This window comes from Tenebrio molitor, chromosome 7, assembly GCF_963966145.1.
Source record: "Tenebrio molitor chromosome 7, icTenMoli1.1, whole genome shotgun sequence".
Classification (NCBI taxonomy): domain Eukaryota; kingdom Metazoa; phylum Arthropoda; class Insecta; order Coleoptera; family Tenebrionidae; genus Tenebrio; species Tenebrio molitor.
The window spans coordinates 4,799,087-4,820,532 of record NC_091052.1 but is presented as its reverse complement, the minus strand read 5'-3'; the positions used below and the strand labels follow the sequence as shown (position 1 = coordinate 4,820,532).

The following is a 21,446-nucleotide window of genomic DNA, read 5'->3' as shown; positions in this document are numbered from 1 at the left end:
AAGATCCTGCTGTGTATTGTGGGTTGCCTAGCTAACATTTTATTTCAACCAACAATTATTTTATTTTTCATATAAAGGTTCGTACATATTTCGCAATATGTTCACTTCACCTCGCATAAATATCGATGTGTTTCAACAACAACAAACTATGAAAAAATATTGTTACAGTATTAATAATTAATCGAGGCAGACTGTTGCCGTCCTAATAAATACACAATTTGAAATTTAGATAGTGACCCATTTTTGTCCAATAGCATTTGTGTAATGCTTAATAAAAAGGTCTGTTGTAAGTATGATATGGAATAAAATTGTTGCTTTTAAATATTTACAACGCTATTTAAAAATCAATTTTCCTGCTGTGATGAGTTATTCATAACCCAGTAGGCAGATTTTGTTATTTGAAATTCATTCTTCATATGGAAATGTACTAGACACGTAATTAATAAACTCTTTATTCTTGTTTTTTGTACGATCAATCAGTAAATTATTTCGAATATGTAATCGTCTCGCCTGTTTGTTGTATCTTTTTAATTACATCATCGGATACGCGATACACCTGCTGAATTACATTTTTACAAAGTTCGCGTACACAGCCCTCCTTCGTTGATTAATAATTAGTAGTTGCTTGTATGTACAGTCACTAGTTAATTCCATTTTCTTTCCGGCAAAAACGTTTCTTTATAATTTGGTCTCCCGTTTCCCGCCCTAATTCTATCAATTTATGTGAACCGAGATAGACATGTCGTCCCAGTCCATTGTCTCTTTGGGTGTATTAAGTTTGTTCTTTGTTTGGATAGGCAAAGAAGCTCTTTCTAGTAATTAATGGCAACGACCATGAATTTAAAGTGTGCGGTAGTCCCGCGGCTTGCCCTGCCTACAAACAATTCAAAACTTTATAAGATGAAGTTCCCACACGACCTGGAGCGGTGCTTACATTTGACCGGGTCGCCCTCAAGAATCAACGCAATTACCGTTAAAAACAATCAAATTTCAGTTATATGACGACATGTTCGGAAGAGATTCGAGCGACCATTTCTTTCAATTCGGAGTTTGATTTTTGAGGTCCGGATTTATCCGTCTTTCACCTTGATTATAATTCCGGAGTCGTGTCGGCGTTTTTGTAAAAGCTCGAGGGCGGTCAGTATGAACTAAGAATTTGCGATAGTGTATCGTGTAAATATTTCATTATTTTGTCTAAAATTCCTTCTCTGACGTATAAGCAAGCCATAACTCGTAACCAGTACGTCATCCATGCATAATTCATCTGTAATACCCCGAGCTGCAGACGCCTATTCCGTAGCGGCAAGGGCCGCCCCCGGTCCTGAAATTTGCTGAATCTATTAAGGGCAAACCGGAAAAGGAAAGGTATATCGAAAGTGAGATTGTACGTGGTGAAATTGAAAGGAACATGTAGGGGTCGTGGAGGAGATACGTATGCAAATTATAAGGTGTATTCCTCACAGATTATCTGCGGAGTCGGTATTAATAACCATGTGAAGAAATTTATCGAAAATATTATCTGAGAAGCAGAAGAGGAAGAGAATGTTGTTAACATGTAGGGCGTGAGAGAATATTGCAGTTCAGCATACGTTATCGAGTTTTTTCTTAAAGTCTGTTCCTATAACTAATTCATATTCAGATAAAAAAAGAGTTGACTACGTGAGTACGCGTTCCCCTAATATTAAATTTAAAATATAAATTGGGACAAAAATGTATGTTTTATTCAAGACCATTGGAATTGTTTCCTGGAGGATAGATTGGATTCTTTGATATAATTTAATTCATTGTATGGTCTCCTTTCGGATTAAGCCACCCTCGATATTGATGATAAAAGTTCCACGGCTAAACAAAAAGATTACCATTATTAAAAAAGTTTTAAAATTAAAAGTTCACAACTTTTACCCTAATTATATAGGCAATCGCCGAAGCATTATCATTTCATCAGGCAATTTCGTACGAACCCTTTTTAATTATCGATAATGAATTGGTCGAAACTTGATGAAATAACTTATAAATTAACTTAAGTGTTCACAATCTTGTTCTCGTTGTTAACCACTTTAATTTAATTCCAGATCAAAATTACACCAACACAAGTAAAAAGAAAACAACTTTTTCGAGATTTCTACGTGGTCTTAAAACGTCTCATCGCAAAGAAAAACACGGAACAAGTTCTCCGAGGCACGGAAGGGCAGCGACTCGGGGAGTCCCTCAGAGGGTAAGTCTGCAGATGCGAGACTATTCCTTTGTCGTAAATTCCTATTCTAAAAAGACACTCTTTTTATAATTAACTAATTATGCTGCTCTTTTATCACCCGGGAGAAAGAGAAGTCTCCTCGCCCAATTACCCACCACTCCTAATGGATCCTAACCTGTGAAATATGGACCCGGCTCGCAAGGTCGACTCAATAATTTGCATATCACTAAAATTTAATGTGCCAACATATCCGCAACAGATATTCAATCAGTTTCATCTAGGAGTACAAGATAAAAATTCTTTATTATTCACTTTACCCAGATAACTTCTTGTTGATGCCTTTACGTGCAATTAGTAACAGAAAAAACAGTTTTTTACGTCAACAACTTCTTCTTTTTTAATGCAATCGTTTCATGCTAATGCAGCATTTTATTTTACTTTTTGCAAAAAATGGACATAAATAGTAAATTATATCATTAAGAGTAGAAGTAAGTCTTTTTGTGCTAAGCCTAGGGATTGAAGACCGAGACGAAGTCGAGGTTGACAACCGGGCGAAGCACAAAAAGACCTTCTACTGTTTAATTATCTTGTAATATTTACAGGATATTTTATTTGATTTTTTAAATCTTTACTAGAAACGTTGTGTGACTTGATTAAATATTTGTTTATGAATTCAAAAGTTACCGAATAGATTAGATATTTAAAAGCACAAAGAAATGTTGATGACATTTGTGCGAAATAGAACATGAAAATATTTGTGCAATTAAACTTTTCGGAGTTTGTCTAGTTTCTAAATCCATTTCGGGCATTATTTTGTGTTAATTTGCCCACAAAATTGCAACAATATTGATGTTTATATAATTTGGTTTATTCGAATTGGATTTGCCGGGGCTTGCTATGAATGTGGATTGTCGTGTCCGGCCAGATTTATAATCACACCAATGCATACAATCAAATGTTGCATGAAATTGATTGACTATCGGGATCGCTCTCGATTTTTGTCACCTCGTGAGGAGCAAACCGTCGTCACGAATTACCAAGACTGGGTCGTATTGAATGTGAAGAAAATTCGCGGTGGAAAATGTCGGTTTTCTTTACGCAGTGTTGCAGCAGTACGGTAAATAAAATTGCATTACTTCCGCGACGTTTGCAGAATACCAAACTCACAAAGGGCGTCAAGAAATGCCAAGTATACACAAGTACGGTGCAATAAAATATGTAAATGTCCTATTTGCCCCTTCTCGCTCAAATAACTAGCCAGACGACGGCATTTCGTCCCCTTCATAGACAATTTCTTAGAGTGATTGTTATTCCTCCCGGTTCCTTCCGCTTCCAGACCCTCCAGACATCGTCTCATCTTATCATACGAAGATTAAAAACTCTAAAAAATTTGCTCAGTCTGGAATACGCAGATTAATTGCATGCAATTTACATAGCATAATCTTAATTACGGCCGACTCTCCCGCTGTAATTCATTTTTAAATGCAATTTTGAAGTTATTCCCTGCTCCACTTCATTTCGACTGAGAAGCGAACTCACCGTCATTTTTATCGCACGAGATTATTATCGGTCCAGGACAATAGGGTCGAAGGAAAAGAACCGACGCATCGATTTTGCATAATAAAAATACACATTTTTAGGAAGGAAATGCGAGCGGTATTCAAACTATCGTAAAAAAATATTATATTCTCGGTTACATTTCGAGTACTCGTTGTTATTGCATTCCGCCAGTAAAACCGAAGTTGGTTCGTGTTTCACGCAACAACGTAGACCGTACGTAAATAAAACATGTACATAAGTGCGACCACAGACGGTTCACGTTTCGTAAAACCCACACTCTCCGCCAATTTGCATACGACAAACTCTTTTTCCACCTTGAAAATTTCAAAAATTCAATTTTACTCTTGTAACCTAACCTCAAACTCGGTTAGGGCGCCTGCCACGTGACGGGAAGTGAACCAATACGAAAGAGGTCTCGGGTTAGATGACATTAATCTGTGTTGTTCGACATGACGTGCTTAAAGTCGAGTCACGTTCTAGATTATTATGTCCGTTTCCGGAAAGACAAAGACTCGTTTTAACCAGAACACAATTTTAACTTTGTTGGGAGCATAAGGCGGAAATAATTCTCGTGTTTCGATTAGTTTCCAAACGACGTTGAATATCTGTTGAATGTTATAATTGCACAGTATGCAAATTAGTTCATTTGCCCTGCGTAAAGACATTATAAACTTGTGAAAACTATTGTGGTGTAAACGAACCCAGGTGGACAAGAAAGTAATGGGTTAAGATGTAACAGTGCTTAACTTTGGAAGTTGAGCAAAGAATATCTGTGTACAATAGGGAACGAAATATCTAACTTTATGCAAATCACTGTATAGTTAACTCTATTATCTCAGCTAATTTTCGCAATCTATGCTGTAACAAATTTAACCAGTGAATTCTGAATAATGGAACAGTTAATAGAGCCAGTTACTAACATCAAGACCCAACTTGAAGAATCTTTAGTGGACTAAATTGACTCCTGGCTAATATTTTCCTCTAATTCTAGTCTACTAGAATGGAAAAAAAAATCTCTGTAATATCTTCTTACCCAATTAAAATAGTGAAATACATAATTCGCTCTGTCACCACTGCAAAAATTAATGATCCAGAGAAAACATTCTCTGGGATGTCGAGATTGCAGCAATTTTGCAAAATCATGACAAAAAAATAACAGTTTTCCTGGCACGTCACTTTACCGCACTAGTGTGGTAAATGTATATCATACAGTTTGACATTATACATGGATAGATATGATTTCTTTTGCATGCTTCAGGTGGCGTCCACGTAAACCCGGCCTGTGCCCGTGCCGATTTGTTTATTTTCAGTTAGAGAATTCTTAATAAAGTTCGCGATCCGCGTGTCAAATAAAGTTCTCGAAAGAATTCCCAACGCTGCTCCTTCCTCATAAACTCTTTTACGTGGCCGCGTATATTTTTTACGTGCGGCAGATATAAAAACGTAATAACGTTCTCATATAACATAATAAATAAACGTTTCTTTTGTTGGCGTAAAGGGCATTTCTCACGTAGCGCATCGCATAAATGAAGTTTTCACGGGTGAGGGTGAATGCCTCCCTTGTTAGTTGGTCTCGGCACGCGAGAGATTCGAGATGACCGATGTGTCGGTACATCGAGTTCCCCAAGACATCCAGCACACCTATCGATCCGGAGGACGGCTAATTTCAACAAGATGGAGTCGACGTTAACGGCTTGATGAATGCCATCAGACGTGCGTTATTCCGCTGGACTTGTCGCTTTTCGGCTCTCGATGAGGCGAACCGTTTTTAATCTGACGCGGGGGCGGCAGAGAATGGGGCGAAATTGCCGTCACGTGATAAGAATTGCCGAAAATATTATCAGTACTGATGAAAACACAATAGTGGGGTGTTGTACAGCACATTTCTCTGGACGTCATCCGCCCCTCGTCGTTACGCTACCTACTCTTCAGCTCACGGATAATTGCGTTACCTTCCACCAGGGCGTGTATAATGAAAAGATGAGCTTTGAGCGAGTTTTGCTCCACGCCCGCACATACTTCGGCTCAAATTTTAATCGTAATTGACCGTGTTTATTAGTTGTTTTAAACGTTCAAAGTCGCTTTTATCGAATTAGTGCTCTTTTAAAAGGTCCCGGAGAGTTTATGAAACGACGTTTTTTTCCTCCTTTGAAAATATCGATCAGAACTAATTTGCTCTAATCTTTTTCGTACCTATTGAATTATAAGTTTCATGCAAACTTCCAAATCTCTTTCTGCTCAATAAGCGCTGTAAAATTAATAGCGGCACGACTTCAGAACAAACTAATTTCGACCAGAAAAAAATTGACAGCGAGACTGCACCGAACCAAATTATTATTCGTACTCGTCGTACGCACCTTACCTCGAATTTAATTGGTCGCGGGACACGTGACTCGCACGAACCAACCGGAGTGCGGTCCTCCACGAGAGTTGTTTTGCACTGACGTTTTTGTTTGTGGAGCTTGATTAATAGTGAGGGAGGTGTGTGCGCCCAGTTGGCGTTGCACGATTATAATAATTTAATTTCTTTTATTGTGGGGAAGATAAAGGCTTAGACGCAGCTGCAGTTCGAAAGTTTTTAATTAGTTTGACATTTTGCGCTTCTGTGTTAAATGGAAATCTCCGAATAGAGATTGGTTGCAAGATTAATACTAGTCTGTGCAGATTTTTTGTTGTCGAATTTCGACGTTGTTGTTTTTAATGAGTTTCTTTGTCGCTCTTAATTTACAAAGGAGGTGTTTTAAGATATAATGAACTCTGACTTATCTGCGGGTAATTCGGGTATCTTCCCGGCAGGCGAGGGTAACGGATCCCCTCGCAGCAGGTGTAATTACTTACAGTTATGTTTGCTAATAGATTTATATTTTGAATGTTGAGGCGTCGGCGCGAAAACAAGATTTAGGGCGACTTTTATTGCTGTAGCCACTTTGGAAAGTCGTTCTTTGTTTTCGGGCCGGCTTTCGTCGAATTTCAGTTTAGTTATAGTGCGTTGTTACCTTATGCAAATTGGCCACATTTACACTTAACGCGCATTCCGAATAATTTATCCAAACTCTTGCCACCTTAACCCCTCCATTACTTAGTCTGGAAAGTTGGAGGAATAAGCGCTAATGTACTAGTACAATTTCCTTCTTCCTTTAAACGACTTTTCCTAGTTTATAACGCTCTACAGCCGCCCATAAATATTTACTCCGTCATTCACGAATTCGGCCTTATCTCTTAACAGATTAGAATTTCGTTTATCCAATTATATTCCGGAGACCTCTCATTTTCGTACTCTTCCGCATTGCAAGATACAACTTCGCCCACAAAGCGACATCTCTTAATGAATTTTCATGAATTTTCGAAATAATTACGGACCGAGATGAAATTTTGATGATAATTGGAAACGTCTGAGTCCTTGTTTCCGATTCAAACAAAAAGAGGGTGTCGCGTCAAGGGTAATAGAAGAAGTCATTACTATTCCAAACAAAAGCTCTTGATTGAGAGACACAGATTATGGCAACAAAAGGCCGTTGTCACCATTTATTACTTGTTTCAACTGATGCGGTGGCCACAAACTCCGACACCCTCACACTACTACTCCACATTTTCACTTCACCACTGATTAATACCGATAATCGGGATTTTATTTCCAACGTACCCAACACTGTTAAGATCACACACTGCAACTGTACACAGCTTAATAAATGTTCGTCAAAAATTTATGTACATAATTCTAAAAAAATTAAATATCCCAAACAGCAATAGTTTGTTTGAAAGTAAAATTAAGAGTATATCGTTTGAATGTATGTTTAATAATTAATAGTGAAAAGGTCGTGCCATCACGTAACTTGTTCCTGATATGTACTTTTAAATTTAGATTGCATTTTAAAAGGAACTAAATGTATTCGTCTGACTGAAGAATGTTGCGGATTCAAATTGGTCTATAAATATACTACAAGTATATTTATAATAAGTAAAGGGAGGATACTCCAATTCCGATCGAACTATTAAAAAATAGTAGAAATGAGTCTTTTTGTGCTAAGCCCAGAGATTGAACACCGAGACGAAGTCGAGGTCGGCAACTGGGGAGTATTTTATTTATTTACTCGATGCAAAAATAAAAATCTGATTAGTTAAGATAAATACATCACAAAAAGAAAATTACATAATAAGAATTTGGAAAATATTTTAAAATATAATTTTTGAAAAGAGATTTTAACATAAAATAATGCAAAGGTGTTTTATTATGTAACATACGTTTTACATATTTTTGAAATAAGCAGGAGAATGCATTACAAAAATTAAAAATACATATTTTCTAACCTAATTTTATTTCGTTAAAATGTCAGACATTTCTTGTGTCATTTTCTACGCTGGAAAAATTGAATTTCCATAGGTTGCTCTAAACAACGGGTGACTATTAAAATTTTCACTTGGAGTTGGCTTTGAACGAGTTTTTGTTTTTTCTGTTACTTTAGACACACGCAAAAACGAACGACAAATGTCAGTCAGTACATTAAATCATGCATTCGGAAAATCTCAAACTTGTCAGTGTCTAAGGTGCAACAGAAAACAAAGAATGATCCATAGCCAACCCTAAGTGAAAATTTTAATAGTCACCCGTTATAAATTTATTTGAAGGCCCGTTATATTAGGATTATTGCCATAGTTTCTGAAACTTAAAGCATAACACATTTGCCTTGCAATCGATGACATTAAAGATATTCTTGATAAGAAGGTTTATACTTCTAATAACTTTTATGACCGCTATAAGTAACTGGACTTGAAGCAGCATATTATGGTGGTGAACCAAAGGGAATATTTATGGACGTCTTAAAAGTACAATAAAATACGAGAACTCTGGACTCATTTTATGCACTGCATGCAATACCACCGACTTATTTAAAAAGTTCTCAGAATATTTTACTATGTAATTCGTGGTCTTTTTTCATCAGGTTTCATCAAACATTACTCAGACGCATCCTAGAAAATGAACGGCATTACTTTTGTAGCAGATTTTACAGGCACTCTATTTTGCTAATAGAAAATGCATGTTGTTTCTTTCGGTGAACTCAAGTTTCATTATAAAGTGATCCCCGAAAATTTCTCATTAATCAACCAGTTTTTAGTCGAAATCAAAAATGCTCCTTCATCTTCTCACATAGATGCTCTCGAGTTATATGATATTGCAGCACCTCCACCACTTTTCGAAATTATTCCCAATTCTTTTATGTCAGTAACTGCGTTCGGGTAGAGAAAAAAGTGCAAAAAATGTTCAGCGTAATCTCAATGAAAAGTTTTTGCAAGACGCCGGTCTATTCATCGACATCCTTGTTAACATGTCTCGCATAATAGGCGGCGAGCGTGTAGGTTCGCTGAAAGGGAGAGTAAAGGGAGAGTGTACGGAGAGGAAGAGGCTAATAAGTGCACCACTCGAGACGCAGCGAAACAATAGGAGACCGTGACATTGACAACCCTCGTGCATTGTAGTGCAGATCAGCAGTTCCTCGTTAAACTCGGGGTTAATTTTGTTGGAGTTCGCTAATTCAGCGAACAACATTTTGTTTGTACGATTGGCGGCGGTTTAGGCGGCGACTGTTGGTCGTCAGGTGGGTCTTGAAAGAAGCAGCCTTGACAGGACTTCGACCCCAAGAAGAGACGGAAGGAAGTGCACAGGACGGCGACGCCGACTCAGCGACTTCACTTATGCCCATACCTTCAGCACACTCTAATTGAAGCAGCAGACTAATGCACACAAAGCTTACAGAAAAACACTTGCTCTGCGAAGTATTCGAAGATTAAAGCGCAGATACTTTTGTGAATTTTTTTGTGTAGTCTGAGTTTTAATAAGTGCATGCAAGTGGTGCGCTCGTTTGACTCGGCTTTCCTGCGACAGGATCTAGACGAGCGGCGGGTTTTTTCGACATTTTTCGGACTAGTGATTAAAAGCTCCGTTCCGAGCGGGAGATTTTAATTTTTCTAATGGAAACTTTGATAATTATCCATCCGGGTTCGGTTCCTTCGGTTACCTGTCATTGTTATACCGGAAACACACAATTTTCAGCATGGCCAAGCCGGCACTGTACTCCTTTTCGCACTCGAGTTTTCGGGGTTTATCTTATAATTAAAACGCGATAACTCGGTTTCATTCGATTCGCATTTACCAACAACCTAAATAAATTAACATCTGTACACCTCTCCTCCATAATTTATCCCAATTACGAGTTATGTTCTGCATATTTGCCTTCTTTCGTGTGCAAACGAAATGTTATTAATTAGAAATTTCACCGGGAACAACTTGCCTTTGTGTAAATTTAATTAGAAACTAGCGGAAATTCTAAATTGTTTGATTTCGTTTTTACCAAAAACGTTTACTCGTTTTGTTTTCCTTCATTCTTACTTCACATTATATTAATTAAGTCCATTATTTCTTAGCTCCACTCACTACTTCTTAATTGGTATTCCATTTAAGTTTGCACAATTGCATCAGCATCCCGATATTGTTCCACTTTCCTCATTTTACAACATAATAATATTATCACTCTCGACAAGAAAATGTTATTTTTATTTTATTGTCGGCACGTACTCTTTCCATTATCTTTTATAAAAGAAAATCAATTGCTGGTAATCTCTCATTTTGACGTTATCCGCCAGCACATATCCGGACTTAGACCCCTGATAAATGTGGCAATCAGACTCTCCTATTTATTTGGGGGCATTATATCGGAGCTTTTTTAACCGGAGTAATTGCCAATGTCAATTTCCAAAATCAAACTCTGATAAACCACTTGTTTATTGTTCCATTTGTTATTTTTAAATCATCCAAGAGAGCACAAGTAAGAACTGGCACCCGTAAAATTCTATGTCAATCCACTTCGGAACAGATACGATAATGGCGAATTTTTTCGTGCTGAATATTAATTTCATATTCAAAAGGACCTGCTCTGTTAAATTAAAAGTAAACTTTAGATGGAATATTAACTTTTTATTCGCAAACTCTTCTTATCTCGCCATGGATTTCCTTAGGAAATCTACATAATTTCTTAGCAAGGTTTCACAGTGTAATGGATTTTTAGATCATAGATTGCGAAACGAGGTCTCCTAAAAGCTGTATTTACAATTCTTTATTTCGGAGTTCGTTAAAGTTTACACCGCATTTACATAACAAACTCGCCCCTTCGATACGTGTCACTTGTCTAGTTACTCTCGTTTATCGGAATATTATCCTCGTCATTACTCATCCTTGTCTTCATAACGCTGAAAAATGCAAAAGAGCCAAGTGAGAAATTAGTCGGCCCGACAGACTCCGTTTATTTTAATTTTCACGAGCTGAAGTTTCGCGAAACTGTAACCTATTTCTCGTGTGAATACACTATGACAGGTGATTGATTTATTACCATTTTAGAAACTACTTCTACTACTGTTGAGAAATGAGAAATTGTATCTAGACATACTCCCGTTCTCCCCAACGGTAAATAATATTTCTTGCTTAAAGTTTCACGAATTTTCGACTTGCCGCATGCGGCTCGCAGTTTATTATTTTCCACAACGAACAAACGTAAATACATTACACGACATAACTCTATATTTAATAAATTATTCACGAGGACTCAAGTCAGTTTCTCTTTTCCACTATTTTCTACACAAACAGAGGCAAAGCAACATTTTGTTATCCCATAGAAACTCGTTAAAAATGTATTACAGTCAGTCCAGTGTTGAATTCATTTCCGATGCCATCAATTTCAGTTCCGGTAGTCGTGATATTTAATCTCACACGGTCCTGTGCCGCAGTGACAAAGAAAAATCGTCTGCGCTTTTGACCGTATAAAAATTAGAATTTTCAGTCGCAATTTATACGTGTCGGATTTGGTTAGTTCCTCTCAACCTGGCAAAAGCTCGCCTCCGACAAAATCGTTTCCAACTTCTGAAAGTTGAAATCGTTGCGCTTAATTAGCGAGGCTCGAATTTTAGGCCGTTAAATGGTCGACAAAAACAATAAAGGCCGTCTTAAAACCGTAAATTGGACATCTCCAAGCGCCCAAAAATATTCATTACTTCAGTTTATACGGAAAAAAATTGAAAATAATGGAAAATGGCACAACATTAATTTGGTTAATTATACTCGTTCAGAAAACTCGAACTGAAGAAGTTTTATTTTCACAATTTTTTTATCTACTCGTATCATATTGGCAACATTTTTTCTATCTAATTGTTACTAAAGTAAGAGAAATGGTCTGTAAAATAACAAGAAATCGGTAGTGACATATTGTGTAACTAATTTGTGTAATTTTAGGTGCTATTATTGGTAATAATTTTTTGCATTGTTACCAATTGATTATTCTTTCCCTAGACAAGTGGACAATGTGTGTTGCCTAACTTTGATGTGAATTATCCATTTTAAAATGTCTGCTTTTATAATTTAAAGTTTTTTTTTTGTGTGCAAGTCACATAGTTTTATATAGTAAGGGTTTTTAGAGATCGTAGTGTTTCTGTGGTCTACTGCTTTTTCTGCAAGTGATAATTCTCCGATTTGGTATTTTAACAGAAAATTTTCAAAATTCTCTCTTAAATAAAACTACTGGGTTTCCAAGAACTCTGTGTGCAGCATTTATTGGAAATTGCAAATCCGTAATTAAAGTAATAAAACGAACCCATTATAAGGATCAGTCGGCCTCTTTCTATACTTTCTAAATAAATCCTGGCCGCCCTTTATGTACATACATATAATAAAACATATAAAGCATCTCTCGAGGACGCTTCGAAAATAATCTTAAAAAGACCCTATAAAGTGGGAGTATAAAACCAGTATGAACGAGACAAATGCCTAAATTAAAAATAAACTAAATTGCTAAAAAATAAAATGACAGAGTATGTTTATTGACACAGAACTAGTTTTTATTGCAATAATAAAATAAAACACTAACACAACGTTACTGGTGAAATTGGTGACGAATTTCAATGGAATCACAAGAAAAAAAGAGATGTTTATACATTATAAAATGACAGCAGTCGTGATAATTTTTCAATTTTTTTCTGTATTAATCGATTTTATTCCATGATTGGATGGTATCAAGATCTCCGAATTTTCGTAGTTGAAGAAATATCCAAAGTGTCATATTTCTATTTCTAAATTTAGAAAATGGGGTGAGCCAGATGCTGACACCCGATATAGTTAGTTTAACGGAGTAGAGTTAGTGTTGGCGTCGCTTTATGGAGAACTGAAAAATGGTCGATCAGTTTGTTGAAACGGACTGAAAATATGACAGAAGCCTGTTCCAAGTTCAGACATCATCAAGCTAATGGTTTTGAAACATTATTGCCACGGCATCGAAGAAAGTGCACACTTTGGTTTATTTACCGTCGCCTCCCACTAAGAATCCATGACGTATAAACTTGATCTTAGCACCGACAAAACCAAATGGGTCGCAAAATAATGCGGCGTCCAATCTGTGTTTTTTCCGGCAGATTCCTTTACGAACAGTTTATCACCTCGTAAAATAATACTGAATAGTCATTTTGTTGTAACGCCCCCGAACGAATGCGATGTAGTCGTAAATGATGTAAACATTTTGTTGTTGGTTGCAGGTCGACACCCCCGACAGCGTCCTCCAGAGCGGTCTGGGTCTGACCGACCTGGGGCAGCACGCCGTGCTCCGTTCCATGGTGGACCCGCGCGACTACGACCGCCTGCGCCACCTCCAGATGAACGGCGGCGCTCCGAACACGTTCGAAGAGACAATCTACAAGGTAGAGTGCACCCCCGAGCTCGCCTCCTAACACCCCGTCGACACCGATCCTCACTTATTTACAGTCCGTCTTCCTCCAGATGGTCACTTAAAATTCCCTGGACGGTCGTATTCTATCACTGCTAGCCATAAACTTTATCTATTCTGTGCACAAGCACGCGATGTTTGGTTTTCCAGCTTGCTTTTTCCCATGTGTAAACCTCCGGGGATAACATTGGCCCTTATATCAAAATGTCACTGCAATCCGAGGTCCAGTTTTTACGGCTGAAAAGTTTCCGATGGTCACGATGTGATGGGATTTTCACGTTTTATTGCCGTCTTTACGACTTCGGCGGGTGGACGAGGCACCCATGCATCACCGGTAACATTTTGCATCGGTCCTATCTGTCTTACATGCCCGACGGACGCAAGCCTTTCCTGATGGTGCAGGTGCGAAACGTGGCGGATAATGGACTTTCTAATTTATTCCTCTTCGTCGGTGGCTCTGCGCTAATAACAATGCGCGGACTAATTGAAACAGATGAAATCTTATCGCTAACGCACTTTTTAATCTGCCTGAGACGCCGCCTAACTAAGTCATTTTAAATAACACACACAAATTGCATTTCCCCGCGCTGATTTACACGTCGGAAGGTGGATGCGACCCAAATTGCTTCTGACGGCATCTTAAAAGATCATATCAAACTTGGAGACTAATACATCAACTCCGTACCAGGGAGCAACTCTTCTCCCCACTTCACGTGAAAACTGCACCTCCACCACGTCTTGCTCCGCAAAAGATCCACAAAGTATTGTGTCAAGTTTAAGTTTATTAATTATCGTTTAAATATTAAATCATCACTGCAAATTGGTATATTTTCTTTGGGTTTTGTTGGTATGACTGTCATGAACAAAATTCCGTGTTACATTTTTTTTTTTTGACTCACTTACAATTTAACACTCCAAAACACGGACATTTTTCCAATTTTGTATTTTTTTAATCAGTGCTGAGAATAAAAGCAAGTACACATTTCTGTGCCTCATTCTTACGTTTTTATTCTGGTGGGACATCGTTCAGCAGTGAATTTAAATGTTTTCTCTTCTCTTGGGTTTTTCGAGATTAGGTTGGTGTGTTGTGAAAAGCGTCCGTCGAAATTATTTGAGTCACATCCGGCCCGGAATAAATATTGATTTTGTTTTGGGGCAGGAAGCCTCCTCCATGAAGAGAACTGTTTAATTCGATTTAGCCAACTACACTGTCTGTTTGTTGCAGTTGAAACTACAAGAAGCTTTAAGGAAACGGGAGAAATTTACGAAAGAACACGAAGAGGTAAGTGGATAATTTAGTGAAGCAAGAAGCAATTATTCGACCGCTTTTCGGTAAATATATGGAGATCCTCTTTTTATTTGGCCAAGGCTCATAGGATCTATTGTAAACCGTGCTAAATTCACAAGTCGCCCATACATCTCAATGTAAAATGTGAATACAGGCCCGGAATTGAACCGGCATGGCAGACAAATTGAAATATTCCCCCGTGACAGATACGTATTTCCATGCAATCAGACGTTTCGGATGGGGAACTGACTGCAAGTCGTTTTATTCTTGTCAAATACGACATATGGCCATTCACATGTGGATTTGGATACTCGTCAGTAATTTGAAAAGATGTATCGGTTTATGGGCCGCGCTTTTATGGGGTTGTTTGCCTACGCCGTAAAAAACTGCACCACGACAAAATTGATTCGGAAGTCGATATGCTGATGGCCTCTTGCACTTTGCCAAATCTCCAAAGGCTGTAATTCGCTCACTTTAATCAAAACCAATAACACTGCCTATCGCAAGCGTACGTCCGTTGATCCGCTTTTCCGAGACATTGGCATTGCATCATGACAGCAGCTGCAGCTCATTCGTTCAGCTTTTTGTTTTATTTTTCAATTCCTTCGTCCTTTTGTACAGGATTATTATAAATGTTAATTACATCGTAGTTGGCTGTGATTTACGGCATACGTGTAGATTTGCCGCTTCTTCTCGATTTGTAAATTTGACGTTTGACAGCTCAACACTTGTCACTTTGCAGTTTTCATTATTTATCAATTTTATCAAGTGTTAATTAAGAATTTCTAAGTTAGATGGTACTTTTTAAAGACCAAGTGTTTAAATGCCAGTTTAATGAACACAGGAAGAAATTACACTTTACCCTACCGCAATATCGGTCAGCTAAGTGGCAAAAATTTTTTTGAAAATATATGAACCATAGCAGTAAATGTTGTTTTTGTTTTCGTATTACGTTCTTGTTTTTATAGTGTATCAATTAATTTTTATGAGTTGAACGGATGAAATTTGTCTTTTTTTCTTTACATTACATTATCTTAAAACCCCTTGTTTTTAGGCAACCACGTAATCACATCAATTGACTTTCAGGATAGTATAGTTACGCTATGTATTGTAGGTGGCAAATTTCACAACTAACTACGATAGAAGAAACATTCTCTCATTCTACTTATCTAAAAAACAATGCAAAAAAGTCGTTCACGTTCTATACGGCATTAAATTCAACTGCATCTTGCTTTAAAGACTGTCTCCGACCAACCGTCTCTGCAGCTAGCCATTGGTCACTTTGTCGTGAAACCTTGCATTTGTTGGGACGTATTGTAGATTTTTTGTGGGTGCTGCAGTGACTGCGAAGCACATCCTACCCAGCAATTTAAATATTTGCTCCTTGTTCCAGAGTAAGGTTGAGATTCATATTCACATAAACAGCTTGGAGCGCAGAAAATTTCGTTTGTTGTTGCCAAACAAAACCCTCGCAAATACGTAGATACACTTTACAGCATTGAAATTTAATGCAACCAATTTGCCATCAAGCAAGCAATACTATGTGATGCTACCTTGCATCCACCGCGAGATGGGGCATAAAATAGCTCGGATTTTATTGCCCGTAGAACGTTGAAGTTTTTTGGGTGGGTGCATGGATGCATGCACACATCATAAACGTTCAAGACTGAACAATTCGTTCCTTGCTCGGATGCAAATTGTTGTGTAGTTTTTTGGTAATTCGAGTTTTTGAGTGAGCATCTGTTTTATTGCAGATCCTGAGAGACATTAAGCAGGGTTTGCTGCAACTGGGGAAGGAGGGGATTCGGGGGCCTTTGTCAGGAGGTGAGGTGGTAAACGTCCGATAAAAAATCGCGTCGCAAACACAATTGTGTTCCAGATGACACTTATATGTACGACGAGGACGCGAGGATGCTAGCGCCAGGAGCTCACGGCCACGACCGGGGCCATTGGTATGATGAACCGCCGTACGAAAGTGACCCGGAGGATTTCCTAATGGGCAGCAGTCCTGGACCAACGGCCACCATACAAAACGGTCGAGTTTGCTTTACTCTAAACCTGAGGCAAGAGTCCCGTGGGGAAGGAGTAATCTCGCTGAGAAGTGCCGGGGATATCTCCCTTCCTAGAGACACCCCCACAGCCACAACTCCCAGGGGAACTCCTAGACGTGGACTTATTCTACCACAGGCTGGTTACCCGCCAACTATTATTCCGCTAAGGTAAAATTTATTGTCGCAGAAAATTAGAAACTTCATGGGGCCGCCGACGACAGTTATTAAAAAGTTTATATGGAATTTTTAAGGGAATTAAAATGTAATGACTTATTTAAACCACTCAAGGTATTTGTGTGAATAATTACTTTCCTCAACTTTCAAAGGCTGCCTATCTTTTACTTTTGTATTATTCATCTCGAGAAACTTGGAATTGAATTATGTGTAAGCAGCTCTAATGAGATTTTTATCTGCGCAGAGACCACTTCTAAATATCCACACTGACGACTTTCACTTTCTTTTATTCCATTTGATATTTACAAAATTATTAAATCAAATTCTATACCTGCACTCTACCGGAAAATTGGTAACTCAAAGTTCACAAACAACTTATTGACTTGTAATAAGCAAAAAAAAATTTACTTACGTGTTTGAAATCACAACACTACCACAGACATATTCGTTTTTCATCTGAGTAACTGAAAGGGATTTTATTTTTGTTGTGTTTAATAACTGCAAAATTAAAATTCTTTTGTTTTTAATCCCTATTTTATGTTGGTTATTTTATTTTGAAAAATGTCAACAAAACAATAATGCAAGTCGGTGTGTTTTAAATGTTTTCATAAATTCAACTTTGTGTTTGTGTTGATATCTATAACCTGCAGTAGTTAATATAAAACACAAATTTTTGAAAAATTTCATTTGAAGAATGGTAATCTTCTCTAATAGGTATAACGTCTTAAATGAGTGATCAACCACTCGTCTTAAAAAAGACTAGTGATTTTTCAAATTGCATATTAAAAACACGCAAAAAGTGAGCTGATCAGAGTTATAATCCGGTGGTGCGTTCACAATCGACTCTTCAACACCAACTTTGACACCAAATTTAAAAAACACCCGTTACTGATTGAAATCGAAATACATCAGAATATTAAAACCTTAGGATCTTCAGACCATTTGTGAAAATCACGTACATTCAGTTTTACCCTATCCCTCCTCATGAAGGCATGTATTTAAGCACAAAAGTTGAGGACGCCACTGATATCACGTTAAGAAGAATGGTGATATTAAAAAGTTATCGAGTGTAACACAAAAAAGGTACAAAAAGTTTTCCTTTCACTTGTTTTATTTTTATCCATAGTATTCTTAGGCACATGTTTTTGCGGCTCTGTGTATTTAAAATGTTTTTGGGCTACGTATTTCATTCATAGTAAGGTTTTTGGGACTCTCAATTTTTAAAAATTATTCTTCTTTCTTCACAGGTCCTCCAGAGACAGAGAAAGTGGTGACTACGCCAGTTCAGACGTTCAGAGCATCAGCTCCCGACTGTCAACTCTTTCCGTCGATACTAGCCGTTCGGAACAACAAGACATATCCCAGCTAGTATCGCCCCAGTACTACAGTCACCTTGAAGGTAAAATCAGACACTTCAGAAAAACCAGCAGCGGCTATCCCAGAAGCGAGGATGGCTTGTCCCCGAGCCAAAGTTCAGATTACGAAGACACGGACGAGTTCAGCAACTGCAGTCAACAAGTCGCTACAGTGCACGTGGTAACTTGTCCCACACGATAACGTTACTGTTATGTAATTGATGTTTTGCAGTCAAGCGACGGAAGATCGGCTGGTGCTTCTGGGATCGTTGGTAAAGTCCGCGGTCTCAGAGAGGACGTGCAAAGAAAAATTTCAAGACTGAAGGGTGACTCTGCAGAACAGAAACGAGCCGACCAGGCTTTTCCTTGCTCCGCGAGCTCGGTCGAGAGTCTGCCGAGCGGATCAGGATCGAGTGAGTGCTTCGTGTGCTGGAATAAGTGTAACAAGATTTGACTCGTTTTTTCTGGTGAAGGTACACAAGCTCTGGTCAGAGCAGGCAGCAATCACAGTTCGATCTCGACGGAGGATGCCGATCCGAGTCCAACCGAACAGATCGTGGGAAGGGCCAGGGCCTTGGTGGACCACATACCCAGTCCGTACGACAAGGAAGCTTTAAAGTATAAGGTAGGCGAGGAGGTTTTTGTAAGAGTGACAGTTTAAAAGGGAACGTTTTCAGAAAGGGGACGTGATAGACATCGTTTCGATGAACGCGAGCGGTCAATGGCGAGGCATCTGCCACGGAAAGAAGGGAACGTTTAAATTTATCAACGTGGAACTGCTGTCCGAGAGGTCGGTGAAAGCCAGGAGAGAGATGAAGTGGCATCGCAACATCAAAGGGAAGCCGATTTCCGTGGAGGATTTGCTTCAGAAAATCAACTTGCAAGAGTATATATCTGTTTTCGTGTTGAACGGTTACGAAGACTTGGAACTGTTCAAAGAAATCGAACCGTCTGACTTAGATTATTTGGGAATCGTGAACTCGGATCATAGGGCGAAAATTTTGACGGCAGTGCAACTCCTTCACGATTTAGACTGTAAGATGTTTGTCAGTTAGGAGTTTTTGTTTTTGACAGTTGGGTTTCAGCGGGTAGTGAAGGAGACATAGCCGGATCCAGCAGCGAAGGCGACGACCATAACAGGATTTTAGCGTTGGAAGCTGGAGGTTCTTGTTCTCCGTTCGGCAGAAGACAGTTCCCGAGAGATTCAGGGTGTTACGACGCGGCGTTGAAGAGTTCCCGCCAGACTCACACCTCTCCTCAAGGAGAATCAGACGCAAGTGATAATGCTGGATTTTGTGATAATACGAATAACTTAGATGCTGTAGTGGAACAATGCAATAATGAAATATTAGCACGAGTACGACAAGCGCAAAAGAACTCGTTGAATCTGAAAGAGGAGTTGTGTTATCAACCGAACATACCGAATCACGCGAGCATTCCGAATTCGTCGAGTTCGGAAAAGCTGCAAAAGAAGCCGAAAGATTCATATGTAAGTGTCCACGGACAAACCACCTTAATAGACCCTTGTCGTAGAAATCTCCTTAACCGTGCTAGTGGACGGAAAAATAACGAAGACGTGTGCGAAGCGGATCAAAAGTTGACTTCAGTCAAATATGTTGTAGGTGGAGGCTCCGAATTAGGCCTCAACGAAAACAGTTCTGTACTTGGGAGAAGTTGCCTAAGTGAAAAATCTAGTGATTCTGGTATTAGCAGTAGTTCCTTGTCTTCTGCAAATCTTAAAGAATCTCGCCAACCCGTCCTTTCCCAAAACGTTACAGAAAACCCCGCTCACGGCATCTTCAATTTATCTAATTGTGCCAATCGTACTACGTCCACAACTGCCAATAATAAAGAGAAAACTTTTAAGTAAAATATTTATATGTTTATAGACTCTTTATAATTATTATTTATTATTATTATTATCGTTTAGTCATTTTTAACGCAGATGTTTAATATGGACTGTTTGTATAAAGCAATTTTTTAAAAAGTAAATGTTAAAATAAACTAATCGTGATAGCAACTGAGATTTCTAAATTAAATCTGTCTCTGTTGTAGGACTGTAAATATTTTAACGAAACGACTGTACATTTTGTACATAATATTTATTTATGAAAGCAACTAGTCTCTTTTTGTTTTGTACATAATGAGCTTTTTATAAGTGGTTGCATTTTATTTTTTATTTTTTACTATTGACTGGATTTATGTGTATTTCTCTATACGCATATCACCTATTTGTACATGTTAGAAAGTATTAACGTTATATGTCAGTCAATAAATTTAGAAGATTTATTAATAAAATAAGAAAATCTTTGATGCAGTTTCATTCCATTAACCTTCACGTAAACTAGTTACAAAACCATTTAAGAGCAAAAAAAAAACACTCGAAACATTTAAAAACAAGACATTTTTACGAAATGCTGTTAAAAAACCATTAAAGTTGTTTTTAAAGGAAATGCAAAAAAAAATGAAGAGGAAATAAGAATGTTTTTAAAAAGAACACAAAAAATATGTCTTACCAAAATACTGTATTAAATGCAGGAAATTATTATGAGATTAAAAAATATAGCATTAATGGGAAAAAACAGTGTGTACAAACAAATTATTTTAAAACAAACATACAATTGGGAGCATAAAAAGTGGGACATCAAATTTCTGTCAATTTTGAAAAATTCGATGTAGTTCAAGCTGAAAGCAGAAATTTGACACTATTCTAGCTGACAGTTTAAAACTTTATTTTATATGAACTCCTATTTTCCTTTTCCAAATGCCCTCCTCTTTTGATAAAGGTAGATTTTTATTAGGACTTTGCATTAAATAAATATTCACTACGTGCTTTAGTGTAAGTACACTCACTCCCTACAACCTACAATAAATTAATGACAACGTCAATCAATTCAAAGTAAGGTTAGAAACAGATAATGGTCATTTCACATAAAAAGTCAAGACAGTGATGTTGATGTCCCACTTTTTTGCTCCCAATAGTACAGTTAATTTCAAAATTATAGAGTACACTTAATTTTCTACAGTGTAAATAAAATGCACTTGCATTCTTTGTCAATGATCAAT

At 37.8% G+C, this 21,446-nt stretch overlaps 1 protein-coding gene across 4 annotated transcripts in view; it reads left to right on the top strand.

Annotated features, from left to right (window-relative positions):
• The window catches only part of LOC138135836 (uncharacterized), a 210,872-nt gene extending 190,181 nt beyond the window's left edge, over window positions 1-20,691 (top strand). For 2 of the 4 annotated variants that reach the window (XM_069054748.1, XM_069054749.1), the window contains 10 exons: window positions 2,073-2,215; window positions 13,325-13,486; window positions 14,738-14,794; window positions 16,555-16,624; window positions 16,680-17,019; window positions 18,273-18,561; window positions 18,613-18,793; window positions 18,854-19,005; window positions 19,058-19,415; window positions 19,466-20,691. In XM_069054748.1, coding sequence (XP_068910849.1) covers window positions 2,073-2,215; window positions 13,325-13,486; window positions 14,738-14,794; window positions 16,555-16,624; window positions 16,680-17,019; window positions 18,273-18,561; window positions 18,613-18,793; window positions 18,854-19,005; window positions 19,058-19,415; window positions 19,466-20,250 — 2,537 coding nt within the window. In that variant the 3' untranslated portion in view covers window positions 20,251-20,691. The remainder of the gene's footprint in view (window positions 1-2,072; window positions 2,216-13,324; window positions 13,487-14,737; window positions 14,795-16,554; window positions 16,625-16,679; window positions 17,020-18,272; window positions 18,562-18,612; window positions 18,794-18,853; window positions 19,006-19,057; window positions 19,416-19,465) is intronic. The other 2 variants (XM_069054750.1, XM_069054751.1) reach the window with 2 other exon arrangements.
• Window positions 20,692-21,446: the final 755 nt, after the last annotated feature.